The following is a 23,203-nucleotide window of genomic DNA, read 5'->3' as shown; positions in this document are numbered from 1 at the left end:
GACTATTTTTCCAACTGTTTGTCCATCAATCCCAAAAGAAAGACCCCTGATCTCAGTTGTATATCTATATACAGCTAAAACTCTCATGTCTGTAACCTTCAACTGGGCAATATGGTGCATCATAGGGTAACAATTTTTCAATCAAGGTACCTCAAATGGGCTAATTTACAGAAAGTGTCCAAAATCCATGACTCATGACTCCTGTGGGATTGAAATTTGGGAAATTTGTGGCTGCTTCAACACTGCTATGCTGCTGTGCAGCTGCAATCAACCCAGCTCTTTGATCATCATGCGTATATCCCTGACCTCTTTCTCACCTCCCTCTTCCCCTACACCCAGTCAGCTGGCGGCAAGGCCCAATGGGCAAATAGCGATTGGGTACTTTGGAAAGTGAGGCTTTTGTGAGTCAAGTATCCATAAAGACTGCAGAGCAGTTTTTGAGCATGATGGTAATCCTTCATCTCCTAAGCCAGTCAACCCATGATTAACCACAAGAAACTCAATTCCTGCAGTCTCCTCATGAAAAGCACCTATCCAGAGCACAGGTGGGCAATCTCTCAATCTCTCCTTCTCCAGAGAGAATTCTGTCAGCCAGAACTCACTGCCTGACCACCAGTCTTCACTGTGGTGCTGTCCCCGCTCTCAGGGATGTCTAATCTGAATGTCTGTTCCTAAATTATTTGCATATTTGTCACATTATTACAAGGATTAATACAAACTACATAATTAGAATAAATTCCATTCATTTCAAAAGATCTGTTCTAAAAAAAAAATACATTTCACTCACCCTGGTGTTTTAGAGTGAGAAAGAAATTGCTTTTCATGTGTGTCAAGAATCCAACAGGTAGAGCTTTACAACTGGTAGAGTTAAACTACACTCTTGTAATGGGAAAGGGACATGAGTAAATGACTACCTATTTCAGCAGAAAGAATCCTTACTATCTTACCAAAGATGGAAATAGATACTTCTTACTCTGTTCCAAAAAATGTGGGAGCTTTTGAGTAAAGTGTTGGAGGAATATCCAAAATGAATACCTTCTCCACAAATTGATGGAATGAAATTTTCTACAACTTCTTTGCTTCTTTTTCTGGAATAATGATGTATCCTTGTGTGATCTTACTTCAGCTTCATGTCAAAAAACTTCCAGCACATTCTTTTTATGTTTTTTGCCATTCATGAGATCAACAAGGACATCAAGCTGTTACCCAACAACACACTAGGATTGGAGGTTTCTGAGAACAATTTCAGTGTATGGTTTGCCACTAAGAACATCGTAGAATTTCTCTTCCTGAAAGAAAAGAATCCCATCAACTACAAGTATATCAGAAGAAGAAAGAGGAAGTCCTTGGCTGTCATTGGTGGTGAAACCTGACCCAACTCCATCCAGATGGGCATCTTTTGAACTCCTACAAGGTTCCAGAGGTATGAGAATTTTCCCGAGATCTTCTTGTAGTTTTTATTTTAAAAAAAATAGTTTTATTGAAAGGCTTTATGGGTATAATAGATTCAAAAAAAGATATAGTAAATGTGAAAAACAAAAGAAAAGGAGAAAAAAGAGACAAAGAAAAAGGGTATGGAAAAAAGAAAAGGAAAATAAAAGAACAGGAACCATGAGAAGAAATATAAAGAAGTGGCTTCTGATCTTCCTCTTGGCAGTTATACAGGCAATTATATTTAAACCTCTCTCTCTAAGATTACATCGTAAGTCCCTTCTTTCTATAACCTATTCTTTCTAATCATCAAGACCAAAAATCACAAATTCATTTCCTTTTTTATGCAAAAAGTCCATAAAGGGTTTCCAGTCATTAATAAATGTCAGTAATGATCTTTGTCTAATCAAACAAGTCAGTTTAGCCATCTCAGCAAGTTCTGCAATTTCACCAACTGTTCTTCCATGTTGGGTAGTGCCAAATCTTTCCATCTTTGTGCATATAATAGCCTTGCTGCAGTAATCATATATTGAAATAATCTTCCATAACTCTTTTCTAACTGTGTATCCATCAGTCCTAAAAGGACAAGTTCTGGTTTCAATTGAATATTAATGTTTAAAATCCTCTGTATCAATGTATAGTACTGTGCAAAAGTTTTAGCAGGTGTGAAAAAATGCTGTAAAGTAAGATTGCTTTCAAAAATACATATTGTAATTGTTTCTGTTTATCAATTTACAAAATACAAAGTAAGTGAACAGAAGAGAAATCTAAATCAAATCAATATTTGGCATGACCACCCTTTGCTTTCAAAACAGCATCAATTCTTACACTTGCACACTTTGTACACTTGCACAAAGTCAGGGATCTTGTAGGATTAGAGTCAGGTGCATGATTAACCAATTATACCAAGCAGGTGCTAATGATCTTCAATTTCATATGTAGGTTGAAACACAGTCATTAACTGAAACAGAAACAGCTGTGTAGGAGGCTTAAAACTGGGTGAGGAACAGCCAAACTCTGCTACTAAGGTGAGGTTGTAAAAGATAGTTTCATGTCACAGATCATACACAATGGCAAGACTGAGCATAGCAAGACACAAGGTAGTTAGACTGCATAAGTAAGGTCACTCCCAGGCAAAAATTTCAAAGCAGACTGGGGTTTCAAGATGTGCTGTTCAATCTCTTTTGAAGAAGCACAAAGAAATGGGCAACGTTGAGGACCATAGATGCAGTGGTTGCCAAGGAAACTTAATGCAGCAGATGAATGACACATCATGCTCACTTCCCTTTGACATCGGAAGATGTCCAGCAGTGCCATCAGCACAGAACTGGTGGAAACCAGTGGGACTCAGATATACCCATCTACTGTCTGGAGAAGTCTGGCCAGAAGTGTTCTTCATGGAAGAATTGTGGCCGAAAAGCCATACCTCCGATGTGGATACAAGGCTAAGCGACTCAACTATGCACAGAAACATAGGAACTGGGGTTCAGAAAAATGGCAGGAGGTGCTCTGGACTGATGAGTCAAAATCTGAAATATTGGGCTGTAGCAGGCAGCAGTTTGTTCACCAAAGGGCTGGACTGCGGTACAATAATGAGTATGAGGCAACAGTGAAGCATGGTGGAGGTTCCTTGCACATTTGGGGCTGCATTTCTGCAAATGGAGTTGGCGATTTGGTCAGGATCAATGCTCAGAAATACAGGCAGATACTTATCCATCATGCCATACCATCAGGGAGGCATGTGATTGGCCCCAAATTCATTCTGCAGCAGGACAACAACCCCAAACATACAGCCAATGTCATTAAGAACTCTCTTCAGTGTAAAGAAGAACAAGGAGCCCTGGAAGTGATGGTTTGGCCCCCACAGAGCCCTGATCTCAACATCATCAAGTCTGTCTGGGATTACATGAAGAGACAGAAGGATTCAAGGCAGCCTACATCCACAGGAGATCTGTGGTTAGTTCTCCAAGATGTTTGGAACAACCTACCTGCCGAGTTCCTTCAAAAACTTCAAATACCTCACAGCTTGGTGGTTTTCTTGCAGACATTTCATTACCCAACTAATTAGAACTAAGCAAGCCACCAAGCTCAGAGACTTCCCAGAACTACACAGTTCATCCTGGAGTGACACATATTCTCTATTATAATACTATCGCATCTCTTGCTCTCTGATGTTACTTTTTCCGTCCCTCAAATCCAGCTTCATCACTTTCTAAGAAACACCCATTTTAACAGCAGTGTGGGAGATAAAATATTTTTTGATGAAAATTGGGACTTTGACTCTGAGTTTGACACCTTCAACATGATCCCATTCCACAATAATTCCTTCCAGACAGTCCAGCCCCTGATAAAGAAAAAGTCACCATCAATGAAAGTGCCATTGTGCGGCACTTTATCTGGGAACAGTTTGATCCTGTTGAACCTGAGGAAGTGGACAGGGTCCTCGGAATGGTCAGTGCCACCACTTGCCAGTGCTGGATCCATGTCTCTCCTGGCTGGTTAAAGCTGCTTGGGAGGTGACATGTGGGTGGGGCCAGGCAATGGTGAATTTATCCTTGAGGGAGGGGGTGTTCCCCGCTGCCTTTAAAGAGTCACTGGTGCATCCCCTTCTTAAGAAGCCATCACTGGATCACTCCATACTGAACAATTTTCATCCAGTCTCCCACCTCCCCTTTTTAGGGAAGATGGTTGAGAAGGTGGTGGCATTGCAGCTGCAGAGGATCCTGGAGGAAATCTATTATCTGGTCCCCTTCCAGTCAGGTTTCAGGCCTGGATTCGGGACAGAAACAGCATTGGTTGCACTCACTGATGATCTCTGGCAGGAGCAGGATGGGGGTAGTGCATCCATCCTTGCTCTTCTTGACCTCTCAGCCGCTTTCAGTACTATCAACCATGGTATCCTTTTGGGTTGACTTGGGGAGTTGGGAGTGGGTGGTGCAGTTTTGTGCTGGTTCTCTTCCTTCCTCCCAGGTCGATCCCAATTGGTGTTGATTTGGAGGTGAGAGATCCAGCCCATGGCTCCTCCATTGTGGGGTGCCACAGTGTTTGGTACTCTCTCCACTCCTTTTTAACATCTACATGAAACCACTGGGTGAGATCATATGCCACCATGGGATGAGGTATCATCAATATGTTATGCACCTTCATCCTGGGTGACTTGAGTGATGCCTAACCACCCTTTCATGGTGCCTGGAGGCTGTGGGAGTCTGGTTGGGGAACAACGGGCTTCAGCTGAACCCTGGTAAGATGGAGTGGCTGTGGATTGGAGGCCCCTCTGTATCCAAGAATTTACTATCTTTGGTTTTGGATGGGGTGGCACTGCTCCAGACAGATCTGGTGCATAATCTGGGGGTCCTCCTAGACTCACAACTCTTGCTTGAGGAGCAGGTGGCAGCTGTGGCCAGGAGGGCCTTTGTCCACCTTTGTGTGGTGTGCCAGTTATGCCCCTTCTTGGATCAGGAGGCTCTCCAGTCAGTCTCTCACACCTTGGTCATCTCCCGGTTAGACTACTGGAATGAGCTCTACATGAGGCTACCTTTGAAGCTACAGCTGGTTCAAAATGCAGCCGCATGGATGATATTATGTGCCCCTAGGATGGCACATGTAACACCTTTGCTGTGGGAGCTGCACTGGGTGCCAGTTTGCTTCCAGATCAAATTCAAAGTGTTTAAAGTCCTACATGGCATGGATCCAAGTTATTTGAAGGACCACCTTTTCCCAAGTTCATCTGTCCAATCCACCAGATCAGGGAGGCAGAGTATGTTACAGGTCCCGTCCCCCCATTAAGAAGGTCCATCTAGTGGGACCAAGAAGATGGACCTTCTCCATGGTGGCTCCCTCCCTGTGGAACATCAACCCCACTGAGATAAGACCAGCTCCCACCTTGATAGTCTTCTGCAAGGCCCTGAAGACAGAGTTTTGTCAGAGGCCCTGGGGATCCCAGGTTGATATGAAGCCCATCAAATGGCTAGTGTAAATGTATTGCTGTCACTGGGAAGGGGGAGGGGGTGTAGTGGGTTTTGTATCTGGGGTTTTTATTTCTGTAAGCTGCCCGGAGTCACCGTGAGTAAGTTGGGTGGCCATATAAATTGCTTAAATAAATAAATTCCTGCCTCTAACATTTGGGGGTGATCTGTTGCCAATGAAGCGTGCAATTCCTCTGCAGATAATCCACTAATACCACTTAGTGACTGATCTTATATAATGCTTGATGTCTTAAAAGGGCTAAACTTTTAACTCTCTTGCTTCTTCCTGGCCCCATTCTTTTTTCCTCCAATGTCAGGCTTGCTGTAGTTTCCACACCTATTTTGTTTTTGGTTGGTTGGTTTTCAATCACTTATCTCCAGCTATGGACTTTGGATGTTTTCCCCACATATAGGAACATGTTTATGATTTCTCTTTTGGAAACATCCCATATCTGTAAAGGGGAGTAGTTGACCCTAAAAGAATCATTATACACAGATGCAAATAGCCGCATCAAGATGTATATGTTTTGGAAATTGACTCTCAGCCTTATAATTAACAGGGTTGAGAATCAATTTGGTAGCTGAACTAGCTTCATGTAGAAGCCCCAGAGTGATTTCATGGTTCATTTTGAAAACTCATCACAGCCACAGCCAACCTAAAGGCTTCCCTGTCTATAAGGACATCAGTTATGGGCATGATGTCATTTGGAACCTGGTCTGAAATGAGTGGCTGTGTCATCTTAACCTCAGTCCTTACACAATAACACTCCAAATTAGAATGTGTTCATGCAGAAATCTGATGGGGTTGGACAGTGATGACTCCCTGTGGTATATCTCTGGATTAATGCAAATGGGAATGAAGCTGATGGTTGTGTTGATGGCAATGCAGCTTTGCAGATGGAATTGGAATCGCAATTTGCAAGCATTCAGACCCGTTTTGCTGCTCTTTTTGCTTTTGGGACTGCCTCAGACTTTCAGGAATACTAGTTCAGAGTGCTCTGTCTGCAGCTGGCAGAACAGCCATGAGACGAGGTTACAGAACTCTGATGGCAATACTAACTTAGGTCACATTGTATCGATGACACATGCAGAACAGCCTTCATTCAAGTTCTGGGAACATCCATCCATTGTGTACACCAGCCCCAAGTTGTAAGTAGATCCTAATGTCTTTGAAAAATGTCCATGTTTGTGGTAAACTCCTATATAAGACAAACTTGGAAAATGTCCTACTAATATTCCAGAAAAGATTTTCATCACTTTTCAGCCGGGTAGACAACTGAAGCATAGAAAGCTAGATGATATCAGCAGCATGAAGTGAACAAGCTCTCTCATTCCTGTTCCTGCCATTTGCCTTCTGATGAAAAACATTTGAAACATTTCCTCACATGCATGGACTTTCTTTCCCTTCAAGAAAGCAAAATTCATTATTACTTGATCTTTAATATTTGTAACTGTGCATTTGACATAGCCTTTTAGTTTACCCTTTCCTTAAAACACACTCTTTGAAAACCTGCAGCACTGCATAGTCTTGGGTTTTGCCATTCAGAAGATCAGCAAGAATGAAGGTCTTTTACTACTGAGCCTTCTTCTTGGTTTCTCTGGCTGTGTCCCCACATGTCCCCAACCATGGCACAAACATACCCTGGCAACCCTCACTCCTCCCCTTGTTCCCATGTGGCCTGGTTCCCTAACCTGTCTTTCTACTCTACCTTTTCTATTGATTTCCTGTCTTTTTTCCATTGGGCCTTGTCATCCCAGCCAATATGTGAGACAACCCATGAATGAGACAGCCTTAAACTGTCATTAGATGTACCAGTATTAAACCCCAACATCACCCAATGAAAGCCTCAAGATGTATGAAGCCTTCTAGACTTGCCTGTTAGCTTTATTTATTTGTTTCATATATGGCCATATTCACTTAGTTAACTCCTAGGGGTTAACAATGTACACATAAAAAACCATAGCAATAATAATAATAATAATAATAATTAATAATAATAATAATAATAATGTCAGTTGGAAAAGGCAGCTTTACTTGGAATAGCTTATATCCTGTGATGATACCTTTAACACCATCAAATAACAACATCTGCCTATCCTAGGTCCTTGAGAAGGACTCAGTAGGTAGGTAAAAATGCCAAATCCAGTCTAAACATCTGGCTGACTGTGCAGCCAACCATAATAATAAACAACAGCCTAATCCATCAAGCCAAGAATGACCATTCAGATGAGTGACAGTGACTTGAGAACAGAAGCAAGTGAGTCAAGATAGGGATCAGCAGTGGGGAAAGAACAATTCTTGCCAGCATTGTTTTATATTTACGGGTTCAGAGTACTTCAACTTAGCAGTGGGGAAAGACTCTTGGCTACTTTAAATTCTTTAGAGAAACAGTGGTTAGCGTCCCCTCTTACTTTTAATCATAATGTCTCGGCTTTTCCTTTTTTTGTTCCTTTTCCTTTTTTCACAATGTCATTTTAGCCCACTGCTTAAAAACTTCCAGCACATCGTAGCCTTTGGTTTTGCCATTCAGGAGATCAACGCGAATGCTGAACTTCTGCCCAACATAACACTGGGCTTCAGGATCCAGGACAATGTTTCCAGTGCAAGCAAAACCTACTGGAACATTCTGGAGATGCTTTTTCCAGGAAAAACAAATCTTCCCAATTACAGTTGTGGCAAAGAAAAGGAAATAATGGCAGTGCTTGGAGGACTCACCTCCCAACATTCAGTTCAGATGGCTAACATCTTAAATGTCTTCAAGATTCCACAGGTATAGTGTACATGCAGAGGCACAGACGTACATTAACTGTACACCTGTCTTTTATTGTGGTCAATATTTAGAAAATGTTGCTTTTTTCATGCAGAAAGGAATGATTTTCAGCTTTCTAAAATAGTTCATTTCTTCAATTAGCTCAGTTATGGACCTTTTGACAGAAGGCTAAGTGATAAGACACAGTTCCCTTCATCCTATCAATTGATGCCAAGTGATAAATCTCTGTATATTGGGGTGGTTCACCTACTGAAGCATTTCAGATGGACTTGGGTTGGCCTCCTTGTACCAGATGATACTGATGAAGAAATGGTCTTGTGGAATCTTCTACCTATGCTTACCAAGAACAATATTTGTATTGCCTTTCGAGAAACGATCCCAGAGGTGTTTTTCTCATCTAGGATTTTAGATACTTTCTCAAAAAAACTAGGCCAGATATATTCCTCTGTCCTTCTTACCAAAGTCAATGTGACTCTTGTCTATGGACATAGTGAGTTTCTACATATTCTACAGATTGCTCTAGGCCATAATGAATTGTATAAAAAGCACTACACAGAAATGGTTTGGATTGGAAGAGCTCAGTGGGATATTGTTGATAATGAGGAAAGTGTTCTCCTTGAAATCTTGAATGGAACCCTGTCCTTCACTCTCCACCAAACTGTGGTGCCTGGATTCCAGAACTTTCTTCATAGAATAAATCCTTATGGTTACAAAATGATTTTCCTGAATGAATTCTGGCAACTGGTTTTCAGTTGTTCAATTCCCAGTTCCAGCCAGCCCAGAATGGGTATTCCAAACTGCACGGGAAAAGAAAGATTGGAGAACCTCCCTGGGACTGTGTTTGAAATGCAAATGTCTGACCAGAGCTACAATATCTACAATGCTGTTTATATTATAGCACATGTTCTCCATGCCATGCATTCATCCAGAGCCCAACAGAAAGACATGGGAGATGGAGGCAGATGGAACCACATGAATGTTCAGCCTTGGGAGGTATGATCTTGCTTTAATTACATGTACAGCCCTGGATTGATTATTCACAGCTATAGTGAAGACATCTTGCATTTCACACAGAGATACGCTTTGTTTTATTATTTACTGTGAGCCAGTTTGGTGTAGTAGTTAAGACATCAGGCTAGAAACCAGGAGACTGGGAGTTCTAGTCCTGCCTTAGGCGCAAAGCCAGCTGGGTGACTTGGACCAGTCACTCTCTCTCAGCCCTAGGAAGGAGGCAATGGCAAACCACTTCTGAAAAACCTAGCCAAGAAAACTGCACGGACTTGTCCAGGCAGTTTCCAAGAGTCAACACTGACTCAAAGGCACCCCCCCCCCAAAATTACTGTACGTATTTCAAAGCAACATGAAAAGCGACAATCACCGATGAAATGACTCCCAGATATTTCTTTGTTGGACCCCAAATATGTGCTGACATTTTTGTAGCTGTGCTGCTGGCTTCTTCAGAAAAGATCTCAAACTGACCTTGACAACAGATGCCATATCCACATTTCATGTTCACAATATTGAAAATCTAAAGTCTATAAACCAACATCATTTCCAAAGATGAGTCCTGTTGTTTCAATAAAAGAATAAAATAATAATAATAATAATAATAATAATAATAATAATAATATAAAATAATAAAATGAAATAGGATTGCCTTTAAATAAGATGGTTTTAAAAGTATTTGTTTGTTAAGGATTTCTCTTCAGTTAAGATGATTACATGTTTGAAAAATCCAAGGTCATCTTTGTGGAGCTGTTTTCTACCATTGTTTATGTATCCATTTATTTATTTAATTCAGTTTAGATGCCACCTGATTCCAACCAACCTGGTAATTGCTTCCATCCTTTCTAGCTTCTCACTTTTCTGAACAACATTCGATTCAATAATAGCGTAGGGGAAGAAATCTGTTTTCATAATAAAAAGGACCAGGCAGTTCATTATGATATCATAAACTGGATCACATACTCGAATCAATCCTTCCGTAGAATCCAGGTTGGTAAGATCAATGTGCTAGCTCCTGAAGCTAAAGGATTTACCATAAATGAAGATGCCATTGTTTGGAATCCTAGCTTCAACCAGGTAAGAATGACCATTGTTTTATTGGACTCCTCAAATGCTATCCATGCCATTTATAATCCATGTCTAAATTATGCTAGGTTAGGCCTTTTGCTCCATTCTCATTTGCTACAGAAATATCACTGATTATGTCTAGGTTTAGGAGCTAGCCAGGGTCAGGCCTGATTAATATTTAGATGGGAAATTGGACTAGAGAATTCCAGCACTGTAAGCTAAATTCTGAAGTTGAAAAAAACGTTCTAGATGAAGACAAGGACAAACCACTTCCATTATTTTGCCAAAAAGTCATAAAGTCACCAGGAACTATATGCCTAATTGAGAACTACTTAACCTAAGCACCATATACCGAATTGAGACATAGGTGGACAGGGAGCTCTCATGTCTCAGAGAGGTCTCTAATTCAAAACAAGAAGAATATGCAATATTTCCCCTTTCTATATGTGGGTATTATGAAATTTCTGGTCGTGGTATGAACATAAGGTGACAATGTTTGCCCATGCCAGGCAAGTAGAAGCATATCTTCTATTCTGGAGCTTTTGAACTTCAACGCTTCCCCCCCCCCCGCTTCAGCTTAACTTTGAGAAAAATTAGTTACAGTTATCTATAGTTAAAAAGATGTTTTAAAATCCCAATTAAAGAGAAAAAGAACAGCTTTACCAAACTCAATATCCTTTAAAGGTTTCATGGAGCAGATCATTTTATCTAGCAAAATAACCCATCTGTAACTTCTCAAGAAAGCTTCACTTGCTTAACAGAAATAAGGAAAGTGAAATAAAGCCAACATAATTTTATCATATTTGCTTTTGATGATGGAATGAATATAGAATATCTCTGTCCCCCAGCACCCTACTGAAAGAATAGATTATTAACAAAGGCCTTGAAACACCCCACCCCCACCCCAAATTCTTGAATTTCCCAATGGACATTCTGAACTCCCATCAGAAGTGGTAAAAGAAGGGATTTGGAGGCTCTAAATATTGAATGTGAGCTGAGGATTCACCCTTACCTGGTTCTTTGATAGCAGGAAAGCAGGTTAAGCAGAATCCAATGTGTTTGAATCTTAATATTGTTTCTTTTGTATGTTGTCAGATAAGGCCCAATTCCACTTGTGTCAAGAACTGCTATCCTGGGTTCTATAAGGTTGCTCGTCAGGGAGAACATATCTGCTGTTACGATTGTGTGCTGTGTCCTGAAAGAATGTTCTCGATCCAAATAGGTAAGAAGACAATAGTATGGGGAAATGCTGGGAAGAAATTTTGCAAGAAAGATAGATACAATTCTCCTAAAACAAAAACAATGGTGCGGAACTAAAATGGCCCTTGGCCTGAACCAGCAGGACTAATCTTATGTTCTTAAATAAAATAAATAATCAATAAAAATGAGTTGATACTGAAATCTTATGAAAAAGGGCTCTCAGTTTCTCTCATCTTTATTTCTTTACATTTGGGGAGCCAAGGGATGACAAGGAAACTAATGTTCATGAACCTTCATACATTTCTCTCACTTCTGCTATTGTTGAAAGACATTGGGCAGACATCCTGTCTCCTTAAGTGTTGAGGGCATAAAGATATGGGAGGAAGTGACCCCAATTGATAGCCTCCAGAACACCCTTCAGCTGCTCTGGTGATACCTCTGTATTCCATGAAACAATAAATATCAGAAGATCAAAGGGGGTGCCCCAGACTTTGACTAGTAACCAATAGCTCATCAGGAAGATAAGTTTCCCCCAGTAATGAGGATCCCAAATTTATGCCAATTTTAGCCAATCAATTTGTTAATTGCTGTATCTATGTGTAAGAAACATGTATAAAATCTTCTTTGGGTGTGATCAGGGTTCTTCTCTGCCTTAAGGGGAGACCCCAGCTGATTCTATTGGCCTGCTTTCAATAAAACTTTAAAATCTCAGCTGGTGTTTTCATGTCTGATCTTCTGCCAGACTGAATCCCCATCCTCACTGGGGAGAGTGAGAAACTCTCAAATTTTGCTAACAATACCACTCAAGAAGCAATAATGGCTAATCTTTATGCTCTCAAAAGCTTCAGAGGAACTGAGGAGTGGATGTTCAGTTACTGCATAATACAATTTTGAATTTTTGCAGTCTCGACTATTTATTTCATCTTGGAGGAAAAAAGAAAGCTCTGAGAAGCTTGGGAACTGAGTGTTAGTTTTTGTCATCATTGCAACCTATGATGTAAATTTCTGGGACAGTATTTTATATTTGGTTTCAAAAGAGTTGAGTTGTATCATTCATTCAGAAACTATTTCAACCTCATCGTATTTGAGGAACAGTGAGCATCTACTTCATTTAAAATTAAGGGTATCTCATCAATGTTAAAACTTATACTGAGCATAGTAGTATCTCTTGAAAGTCTTAAAAATTCTTTAAGGATAATTTGGGATTTGGATGCAATGAATTTCATGGAAACTCATAGAATTTTTTGAGTCTGTTTCAGAAGTCATCAAGAATTAACTATGAAGGTAATTTAGATGGCACTGCAGTCTAGTAAAATTACATTACATAAATTTTAACATACCCAGATTATATTTTATATTTTTAAAACTGCTTTAAGATACAAAAATAAAGAAGAGATACAACAACAACAGTAGGAACAGCAACCAAGGGGGGGGGGGGGGTTCTTAAATGTATTAAACAGTTTAAATACAGCATTGACCCCATGGAATAATATTGGTTAATCTTTCTTTTTTAAAGTTTATATTTATTAAGAGTTTTCATATAATAAAAGACAAATCAAAAAAGAGAGAAAAGAAAGAAAAACAAAAAAGTGCAAAAAAGAAAAAGAAAAGAAAACTAAAGTTAACTATATAAATGACTTCTGACCTTTTCAACAGATAATTACAATCTTATGGTCCCTTCTCCCTCTTAAATATTTTGCAAATCCCCTCTCCCCTTCATTTAATCCTCATCATTCTAAATCTTCAAATCCACAAATCATCAATTCATTTTTTTTCTTCTTTCAGCAAGAAGTCCATATAAGGTTTCTAGTCTTTCAAAAAAAAAAAATACTGTTTGTTCTCTGTTGTTTGTTCATTTCTGCAAATTCTGACATTTTCACAATCCATTCCTCCACTCTGGAGATTTCATTATTCTATCAATATTGGTTAATCTTTCCATTACATCCATAGAAAGCCAATTCACAAGAGGAGAGCATCCACATTGCAACAGTCAAAAACTGCCTGCCTGGGGTGACCCTATCATCCCATCATAACAAAATAATCTTCTTTATTACACCCCATGATTTGGTAAATCCAAAGTTCACGTGTTGTTAATTTCCAAGGGATATCATGCTGAACATATTTCTATCTTATTCTTCCTTAAAATCATATTTACGAATATATGAATATTAAAGCAAAATAGGACAAGAGTTGGACAAGCTTATATCATATATAAAACTGTCAACATATGAAAGTGCCCCCCCCCCTCCACACCAGTTTACACTTCCAGCATAATAATATTGGCAGTTGAAAACCAGTTTTTCAATACCATTCTCTGAGGTGTAAGAAAGTTGAAAAAGAATATTTTGTTCAATTAATCTCATCTTAAGGTCATAACAAACATACTTAACCACAAATTTATTAATATAGGATAGTCCAAATTTTTATTTCAAAGTTCTTGCAAATAATCAATCAATCAATCAATCAATCAATCAATCAATCCCTGGTAATACTATTTAATTGTCTAATAAAATGTGATAGGTTTAGAACCATCTCAATATCTATAATAATTCAGAAGTTCTAGATGCTGCTAATGAAGCTGGACCAAACTGTGAAATCCAAAGGTGACTTAGCTGAATATTTCACCATCCTGAAATTGTAGGCAATTCAATTCCTTCTGCAATGCTTCAAATGGTTTTAAAGCTTAGTTAACAATAACCTGGTTTAAAGCACTAGTATCCCTGCTTGCAAACAGCAAACAACAAGCAAAGACCTGAAAAAAAAAAAAAAGATTTACCTGCAATTTCAAACTGGAACTATCTCACAGTGTAAGCTTATATGGGTAGAGCTCAGTATTATATTTCTTATAATTTCTTCCCAATATGACTTTCAGCCTTTAATACTGGAAATACTGGATTTTAATTAGAAAAAGAAGTAAGCCTTAACCAACTTATCACAGGCCGTCATATAATCATTTTCTAATTGTGCCCATAAAGTTTCTTGAATTTAGTCATTTGGGTTCCAAATATAAATGGAAGTCAAAACATACCGTATGCCCAGTGATAAAACTGAAAATCATAAACCTCTTCCATAGATTATGGATGGATGGATGGTATCAGAGGCAGCATTTCTCGATTGCAGCCCTGTCTCTATAGAATATACTGACCTTGGAAAACTGTAAAGATCTAACGCTTCTGTCATTCCATGGAGTAGCTAAGACCTGGCTCTTTAGGAGAGTGTTTAGAGCAGTGTTGTCCAAATTTGGCCACTTTAAGATGAGTGGACTTCAACTCCCAGAATTCCCCAGCCAGCAGCATGCTGGCTGGGGAATTCTGGGAGTTGAAGTCCACCCATCTTAAAGTGGCCAAGTTTGGACAACACTGGTTTAGAGACTACTGCATAGCACTGTTGTTGTTGTTTTTTAACCCTGGTTTATATTGTTGTTGTTGTTTAGTCGTTAAGTCGTGTCCGACTCTTCGTGACCCCATGAACCATATTGCGCCAGGCCTTCCTGTCCTTCACTGCCTCCCTGAGTTTGCTCAGTTTCATGCTCATTGCTTCAGTGATGCTATCTAACCATCTCATCCTCTGCCGTCCTCTTCTCCTTTTGCCTTCTATCTGGTTTATATAATGTTATTTTATGTTATTGTTATTTTTACTGCTAATTGTGTCATGTTATTGGGTTAGTTGCTCATTCTTTGGAGCAGAGCAGAATACAAATTTTAGTCAACTAATGCATATATTTATACAAAAGATAATCTTATTTTATCTGCTTTAATAACTATTTCAGAAAGCAGGATGATTTTTTCTTGTACTGACAAAGTTAATAAAGCATGGTTAGATCGTATACCAGAGCCTATATTGCAGATATCTATCTGATCTACTAAAGTTTCTAGAAAAATAATCTAAACAAACCTGTTGTGGAATTGAAAAAAAAAATCTTATTTAGATGAATTTCAAAGTCATTATATGTTCACCAAATGATCCAAGAAAGGATCTAAAACTTGATTCAAATCAATAATAATGTGTTCCACCTCGGAACAAGAAAGATGCTCAAAGTATCTTTATAAAACATGTGCATGATCCTTGATAAGGCCATAATAATTAATGAATGCAATGTAATTTTCAGAAGATGTAATCATTTCTATGTCTATCTCTATCTATCTATCTATCTATCTATCTATCTATCTATCTATCTATCTATCTATCTTATGGTTCATTAATTTCTTGTTCCCTGATGAAATTTAAAGATTAGTTGACCAAAATAACTATATCCTTAGCAGATTTTGAATTGCAGTAATATAGATTTATCCTACCCATATTCTGAATTTTAAAAATCCTCCTCTTGTAGGAAAAAAAATATGTTTCTGGTGAAGACACATGTTCAGGTTTTAAATTAACCAATTTAGTAAAAATCTTCCTTCCCTTAGAAAGGCATCTCAGGCCTTCTATGTTCTAAGAGATAATTTTTAAATTTTATTTATTTATTTATTTATTTATTTATTTATTTATTTATTTATTGTGCCTTTGAGTCAGTTTTTGACTTCTGGCAACTGCCTGAACATGTCCCTGCAGTTTTCTTGGCAAGATTTCAGAATTGGCTTGCCATTGCCTCCTTCCCAGGACTGAGAGAGGATGACTGGCCTAAGGTCACCCAGCTGGCTTAGAACTCACTCTCCCAGTTTCTAGCCTGATGCCTTAACCACTATACCAAACTGGCTTTCTTTTACATTCCAAGAGACAACTAAAGATGACATAAATACTGAAATATTGTATAACCCTGTCCCTTGTTGGTTAAGAAAAAAAGAGAGTGAAAAAAAATCATTCTTTAAGTTGAGACAAATATTCTTTAAAAAAAAACCCTAAAAAATAAAAACAAGGAAGAAAAAAAATTAAAACATTCAACACAAAGATTAAGTGTAGTTTTAAATGCACACCCACCTTCTCATACATGCATACATATACCAATACGCACACATACACACAGAAAATATGGGAACTTCCAGATGGTATGTTCCTAAGTTACAGTTTAGAAATGATCTTCTAACTAGGATAAGCCATCATCCAATCTTGGGAGCATATCAGCTCCATTGTATTGCCTGCATTTCTGAACCATCTGTGGAAGCATGTTGGAGAAGAACATTATCTATTTCTCCTTCAATCCCAAAGATCCTTCTTGATGAGGTAAATATTATAAATAACCCCATGTTGTAGATCTAAGAGATCTGTTCTCCCCAGGAATGCATTTTTGTACTGAATGGAAGCAGAAACCCACATGATAAAGGGTTTCAATCTCCAACTTGTCTTCCAGCTTTCTGGATTTTGTTGGTAAGGATGAAAGCAAATCATTACAAAGTACCAGCAAAGATGGTAATGCCCAGTTATAGTTGGACCTTTTAGTGATTTTGGAAATAGGTCCTTTGGAAACTGAAACAATGTTTTACTGTTGGAGTTCCTTTTCCTGTACAAATGTCCTTCTAGGTAATATTTAATCTGGCTTTTTAAAATATATGGATAGTTCCATAAAATCACATCTGCATTCATGCAGTTTGAAACAGTAATAGAAATTATATAGATGTATGTAGATGTGCACTCTTGAGATGTTTACCGTTTTAAATGTGTTTCTGCTTCTGTTCTTGGTTTAATTTTCTTTTTAACCCCATCAATTTTTTTTCATTATTGTTCTGGCATTGTGTTTCTGCAGAAAAAGAAAAGAAAAGGAAAAAAAACCCACAACCCCCCTTTGTTGACATTTATTCAAGCGTTAAGAATTATGATTCCTTTTTCAGATGCTGATTATTGCCAGACATGCCCAGAAGACCAGCATCCAAATGAAAAACAGGATCAGTGCATCCCCAAAGTTATAACTTATCTATCCTATGAAGAACCCTTGGGAATCATTTTAGCTTCTTCCGCTGGTTTCTTTACTTTGATTACACTTATAGTGATGTGGAGTTTCATTCAGCATCACAACACTCCCTTGATCAAAGCCAATAACTGGATCATTTCATGTCTCTTGCTTTCTTGCTTGCTATTTTCTTTTCTCTGCTCTTTTTTATACATTGGAAAGCCTGGGAGGGTTCTTTGCCTTCTGCGTCAACTAGTGTACAACACGGTCTTCTCCATTACCGTGTCTTGTATTTTGGCTAAAACCATGACTGTGCTTTGGGCTTTTGAGACCACAAAGCCAGGAAACAGGATGAAAAAATGGGCAGGAAAGAGATTGGCGGGATGTGCTGTGATTCTTGATTCTCTTACTCAAACTGTTCTCCACGCTGTGCAGCTGGCAACGTCGCCAGCTTTCCCAGAGTTTGATATGCACTCCCACCCTGATCAGATCATACTGCAATGCAACAGAAAGTCAAGTGTAATGTTGTACATTATATTGGGCTATATGGGATTTCAGGCTATCCTCTGTTTCATCATTGCCTTCTTGGTCAGGAAGTTGCCTGATACTTTTAATGAAGCTAAGGTCATTACTTTCAGTATGTTGTTTTTTTCCAGTCTTTTAGTGACATTTATCCCAGTCCATTTCAGCTCTAAAGGAAAAAACACAGTGGCCTTGGGAGTTTTCTGCATTTTGTCCTCTAATGCTGGATTGTTGAGTTTCATCTTTCTCCCCAAATTCTACATCATTGTACTAAGGCCAGAGCTGAATGTTAGGGGTCAGCTGGCAAGGAAAAAAAGATTTTGAGATTCTGAAGGTTGGAAATTGGGAATGGGATGATGTACACAGCACACTAATTTCACCTCTTAAGATCCCTCAAGGCAAAACATAAAAAAATCTCTTTCACACCCACAAAAACTGCTGACCCCTCAGTGGAATTACTGCATCCCTGGCCCTGAATTGTTTTAAAAATTAAATGTGATCCTTAACCAAAATCTGCTGTTTCCTTCTCTTGGGTTTAATACAGTCACCTATTTGTTATAATAGTAATGTAAGGCTTTGATCTATTTCATTGACACATCAGAAAAGATGTACTTCTTTAAAATATTTATTCAAAGTACTAAAATCAAACAGCTCAGGGAATGTTGTCCACCTCTATATATTATACCCAAACATAAGAAAAAAATGCTTTCAGATATTATTCTCCAGTTCCAAGGAATTGCACACTTAAAGAATCTGATTTTTTGAAGTTAGAGCCATTGGAACTAGAGAATAATATTATGATTGTTGTAAAATAGAGATGGACAACCTTTTTGTGAGCAAGCATTGCCACAAAATCTTGGGCTGAGGCTGAGGGATGATTTCGTGGACTGGTTTAGGAGAGGTACTTTTTAAAAAAAGTACATGATTAACCCCACTGGAGGACTTATACTAATTTTCAACTTTCATCTTTCTGAAATGGTGGACAACACTGCTGATGGTTGTCAGTCATGAAGATCAAAGGGGACTTTCAGGGCCTCAGAAGAGAGACCCAAGAGGAGGTTGCTCAAACTATTGTAAAAGGAAAAGGATGTTGTCTACCCGTTCGTACTCCTTCATAGTGTCAGTAATGAGGATAGAACTAGGGACACATTTATAGCCTAGAGAGATTCTATAGCATGTGTGGAATAAATAATATTCTATCCTTACAACTATGATTCTGAAGAGCATGTTAGAGCAGGTAAACAGAAACTTCCTGATGACCCTGGAGATGAAGAAGACAGATAACAAAAATCAAGTTGTTTTCTTTTCCATGATTTACTGGGTACAATAAAGGACATTGTTTTTTGATATTAAGATGCTAGTATCAGTAGAAGGGGCATGCTTGAAAGAATTGAGAGCCAGCTTAAGTCAGTATACATTCAAAAGCAGAAAAGGGGGCAAAGATTACTAACAGGGTAAATCTTTAAGTGCTTCCAGCTTAAAAGAGGGAGTTTTTATGGGAATTAAGTATACATATATACATAGCTGACATATAAATAATGTCATGAGTACAATATGGGGCTACAATCTTTAGCAACTGTATGGAATTGCTGATACTGAATTTTTCCAATGATCATGATGATGCTGAGAAGGCACTTGGAAATCCCTCAGCAAGGCATTTCTAAAAGAGTACAGAAATTGCAATTAACACAAAAAGTCCTACCTTATAATTATCAGAATGACTGTAAATCACTGGTTCTGTTAGAAGCTTAGCCACCAGCCAAAGCTCATTTGAAAAATCAGTAATAGAAATAGTCACCTCTGCTGTAGTGACACTTTCGAGAGCCCTGTCCATCTCAAAAGAATTGTATGCCACCCATTCTCATTGAGAGCTAGGCAGTATACAAGTTCAATAAATTATTATTATTTGAAAATCGATCATCTTTGAAAATATAGGCTGAAAGATGCTATCCAGTAGGACCTAGGCAACACCCTTCCCCCTGAGATCCAGCACGTCCATACCCTCTTAGTCATGCCAAAAACCATAAAGACCTTACTTTTCCCACAAGCATTGGGGTAGAGTGAGGCTGGAGCCCAGAACAATTCCTTGGAGATACAGTTTGTGGGGATGTGGTGTGGTTGGGGGAGCCGAGAGTTTCTATGTTTTATTTATGTTGGTTTATTGTCTGGTTTTGTTGTTGTTTTGTGGGGGGGATGAATGACATTTTTTGAGAATTTGGGGAAAGGGGTCATTGGGTGAAACAGTTTAAGAACCACTGCTTTAGAAGTCAGTTAGACTAAAAGCTATGATTAATCAAAGCATTGTGGGCAATTTTCTCTAGGTTTAGTTTAGTTCCCATAGCAACTAGCAGTGTTCAGTACTGGTGAGTGCGTTGTTGATCATACAGATGTGTCTGTGTTGTCTTTCACAGTCTTGCCAAGAACTTGAATCTCAGAGCAGTTAACTCTTAAAGACATGCAATTTATTCATGCAGTTCAAAGCAAAAAACAAAAAACAAAAAACTGGCAACGAGATTGCAATAGAAATTTGATAAAATAATCTATGTGTAGTAATTTGAAGATCAAGAACATACATCATAATGTATGAATACAGCTTGTTTGCCTGTATTGATCATTGTAGCCTAGAGTGATCTTTTTAGAAGTTGATATCCAATTCCTCTTACCTCATGACAGCAATGACAGGAATGATAGAATCTGTAATCCAATAACAGATGGGTCTTCATGGCTACTCCATCAGTCTTCTGTCTTGTAGGCTTGAAGCTGATTAGGGCAATTAGTAGCAGGAAATAGGGCTCTTGGGTTTTTTTCCCCTAAAATGGTTTGCTTATAATTTATTACTTATTGCAATAAATGCAATAAACAATATTTTTTCCTGAGATTACCTGCAAAATGAGGTAATCAACTGAGCTTTGCAAACACGCAAATCACACAACCTGTTAAGCAACAGGACAAGCTTTCCAAAGGCCACAGCATCATTCATGGCAGCCAGCTTTGTGAAGCTGTCTTTTCAGTGTTTTGCAGATCCTTACTTTTTAAATCACTATATGACTTTACTACTTAACTTTACTACTTAACTCACACTGTTGTTGTTGTTGTTGTTTTTTGGAGGGGTGGGGAGAAATAGCTGGTGACCTTCTAAATGCTGACTGTGAAGACACGATACAGATGACCATATCTTTGTTATGCATTGTTTATAGTTGTAGACAGCCACAGAGATGACCTTGGAGAAGCCATGCAGTTACAAAAAGAAGAGCATGCTTTAAGCTCAGAAAATGAGGAAATTCTCAAATTATAAAAAAGACCCTCAAATTCCCTTGCTGTAACTCTGTTACAGAGAGAGAGAAGGAATACACAGTCAGGCTTTCAAGATTATGTTACTACAGCCTATATCAATAAAGCAGAGGTCCTGTCAGACTGGTAGTTTCTCTTTCTTGACCTGGTCTACCTCAAAAGACTGATAGTAGTTCCTTAAGGAATATGTGTGGTGAGGATGCGTGGTGAGGCTATTCAGTATTTCTTAGGAAATGAGTCCATATCTACAAAGGAAGGGATCAGACCCCCAGAACCCTTAGTCAAGTCAGGGGAAGTGAGTAAAAGATGTGGCTGTGAGCCAGGTTGAGGTGCATTGGTACTCTAGGAACCTCATTATTAATTGTTTAATTGATCTTCTTTAATCAAGATTACTTTCAACATTATATCTCTCTTTGAATCTGTTTGCTGTTCCTCCAGCTTTATGTCATCCCAGGATTCCTAATCCCATGGTTAATGAAACAGGAATTGCTGATGAGGAAATAATTATCCTAGGAGACATGAGTATTGGAGTATTGGATCCAAGCTTAGACAAATCATCCCAAGAGAAGGAAAAAGGAGGACATCTTGCAAGAAAGGTTTTTCAGGATATTGGCTTTGAACAATGCTTGCAGATTACAGAATCCAAAAGCAAGATATTATAACATCTACTCCATGTTCCTTCTTCACTGGGACACCAGCCTGCTTGGCCTTGCTTGGTCTTGGCTCTGACATCCCAGCTCAGAACCAGCTGAGAGACCTTTCCTGGGAGTGTCTGGCCCACAGTCTCTACAGTGGGCTACATTTAAGGCTGCCTGACCTAAGCAGCAACTTCCCAACAAGGTATTAACGTTAGACATTTAAAAGAGCTGGGACTGGGGGAAGCAGCTGGGCCAGGATGAGTCCACCTTCTGAAGTCTTGGCATTCTGTACTAGAGCAAGACAAGGGAGGGGACGGGGAGATGATGTGGTTGTCAGCCAGGATGATGTGAGTTTGTACTTGAGAAAGCTCAGCATTAACTAAATTGTCTAGCTAATTTGGTTTCACTGAGATCACTTTAAACATTACATCTCTCTTTAGATCTCTTCGCTATTCCTCCAGCTTTGAACCTCAGTTCTTTTAGATGGATTTCTATTGCTTTTCACCCCTTTGTCTAAGCCACTTATAAGAAGGTACAAGGCACAAGAAGAAGTTTCAGGGGTGACCATGTGGGGAGGGGCACAAGAAAATCAAGATAGTTTTCTTGACTATGTGAATCAAGCCTCACATGATTTTGGCGTTCAACTTTCTCAAGTCCACTACCATATTCACCCACAGAGGATTGCCAGTAATTCAGGTATTGTGATGTTTGTTCTCATGGTGAAAAATTATTTTCACTATTCAATCACTGAATTTCTATATCTTTATCTTAAAAGACCAAACACATATAATGTCTAGGTTCATAAGACTACACCTGAGGATACTAAATTAAAATTTGATAGTTTCTGTCTCCATATCTATTAGGGCACAATATACTTTGTTTAGATGAGTATAGCATGTATTATGAGCATAGCACTAGGAGTCTGTAAATTCGGTTCTATAGTTCATTGAATCCCATGAATGAATTCAGTGCGAAAACTTTGCTGTGTTTTCCACCTTTCCTTCCTTCCTTCCTTCCTTCCTTCCTTCCTTCCTTCCCACCTTCCTTCCTTCCTTCCTTCCTTCCTTCCTTTCTTTCTTTCTTTCTTTCTTTCTTTCTTTCTTTCTTTCTTTCTTTCTTTCTTTCTTTCTTTCTTTCTTTCTTAAATTTATATGCTGCCCATCTTCCCCAGAGGGCTACTCTGGGCAGCTATTCCTCCCCTTCTCATCCACAGCAATTTTCTCTTTTGTTTCTTCCTTTCCATTTCTCACTCTCTTTTGCCCCTTGCAAGCTCATCAGATTGTATGTGCTTGGGGAAAAAAAAAGAAACAAAAACATAGGAATCATTTGCCTCCCCAAGTTACTAAAAACTTCAGTGAGACCATTACTGTATCTTACATATAGGTTAAAAAAGAAATCATTAATCAGTTTTATATCAGTTATGACATCTTACTATTAAGATTATATTCTAATCAAAAGATACAATGTACTTCAACATTGATAAGA

The 23,203-nt window shown here is 38.7% G+C and overlaps 1 protein-coding gene across 1 annotated transcript; it reads left to right on the top strand.

The window, feature by feature from the left end:
- The first annotated feature begins 289 nt into the window (after nt 1–289).
- Nucleotides 290–21,742, top strand: LOC148215672 (vomeronasal type-2 receptor 26-like). The gene is made up of 7 exons (XM_088142363.1): nt 290–390; nt 1,127–1,318; nt 7,876–8,167; nt 8,309–9,160; nt 10,022–10,249; nt 11,336–11,462; nt 21,519–21,742. Exons 1-7 carry the CDS (start codon nt 290–292, stop codon nt 21,740–21,742), a joined length of 2,016 nt encoding a protein of 671 aa, XP_087998489.1.
- Nucleotides 21,743–23,203: the final 1,461 nt, after the last annotated feature.

Source organism: Python bivittatus, unplaced genomic scaffold, assembly GCF_059951505.1.
Source record: "Python bivittatus isolate LINGU-HERP-01145 unplaced genomic scaffold, Pbiv_v1 ctg000440_np1212, whole genome shotgun sequence".
In the NCBI taxonomy this organism is placed as follows: domain Eukaryota; kingdom Metazoa; phylum Chordata; class Lepidosauria; order Squamata; family Pythonidae; genus Python; species Python bivittatus.
This window is presented reverse-complemented; position numbering and strand designations above follow the sequence as displayed.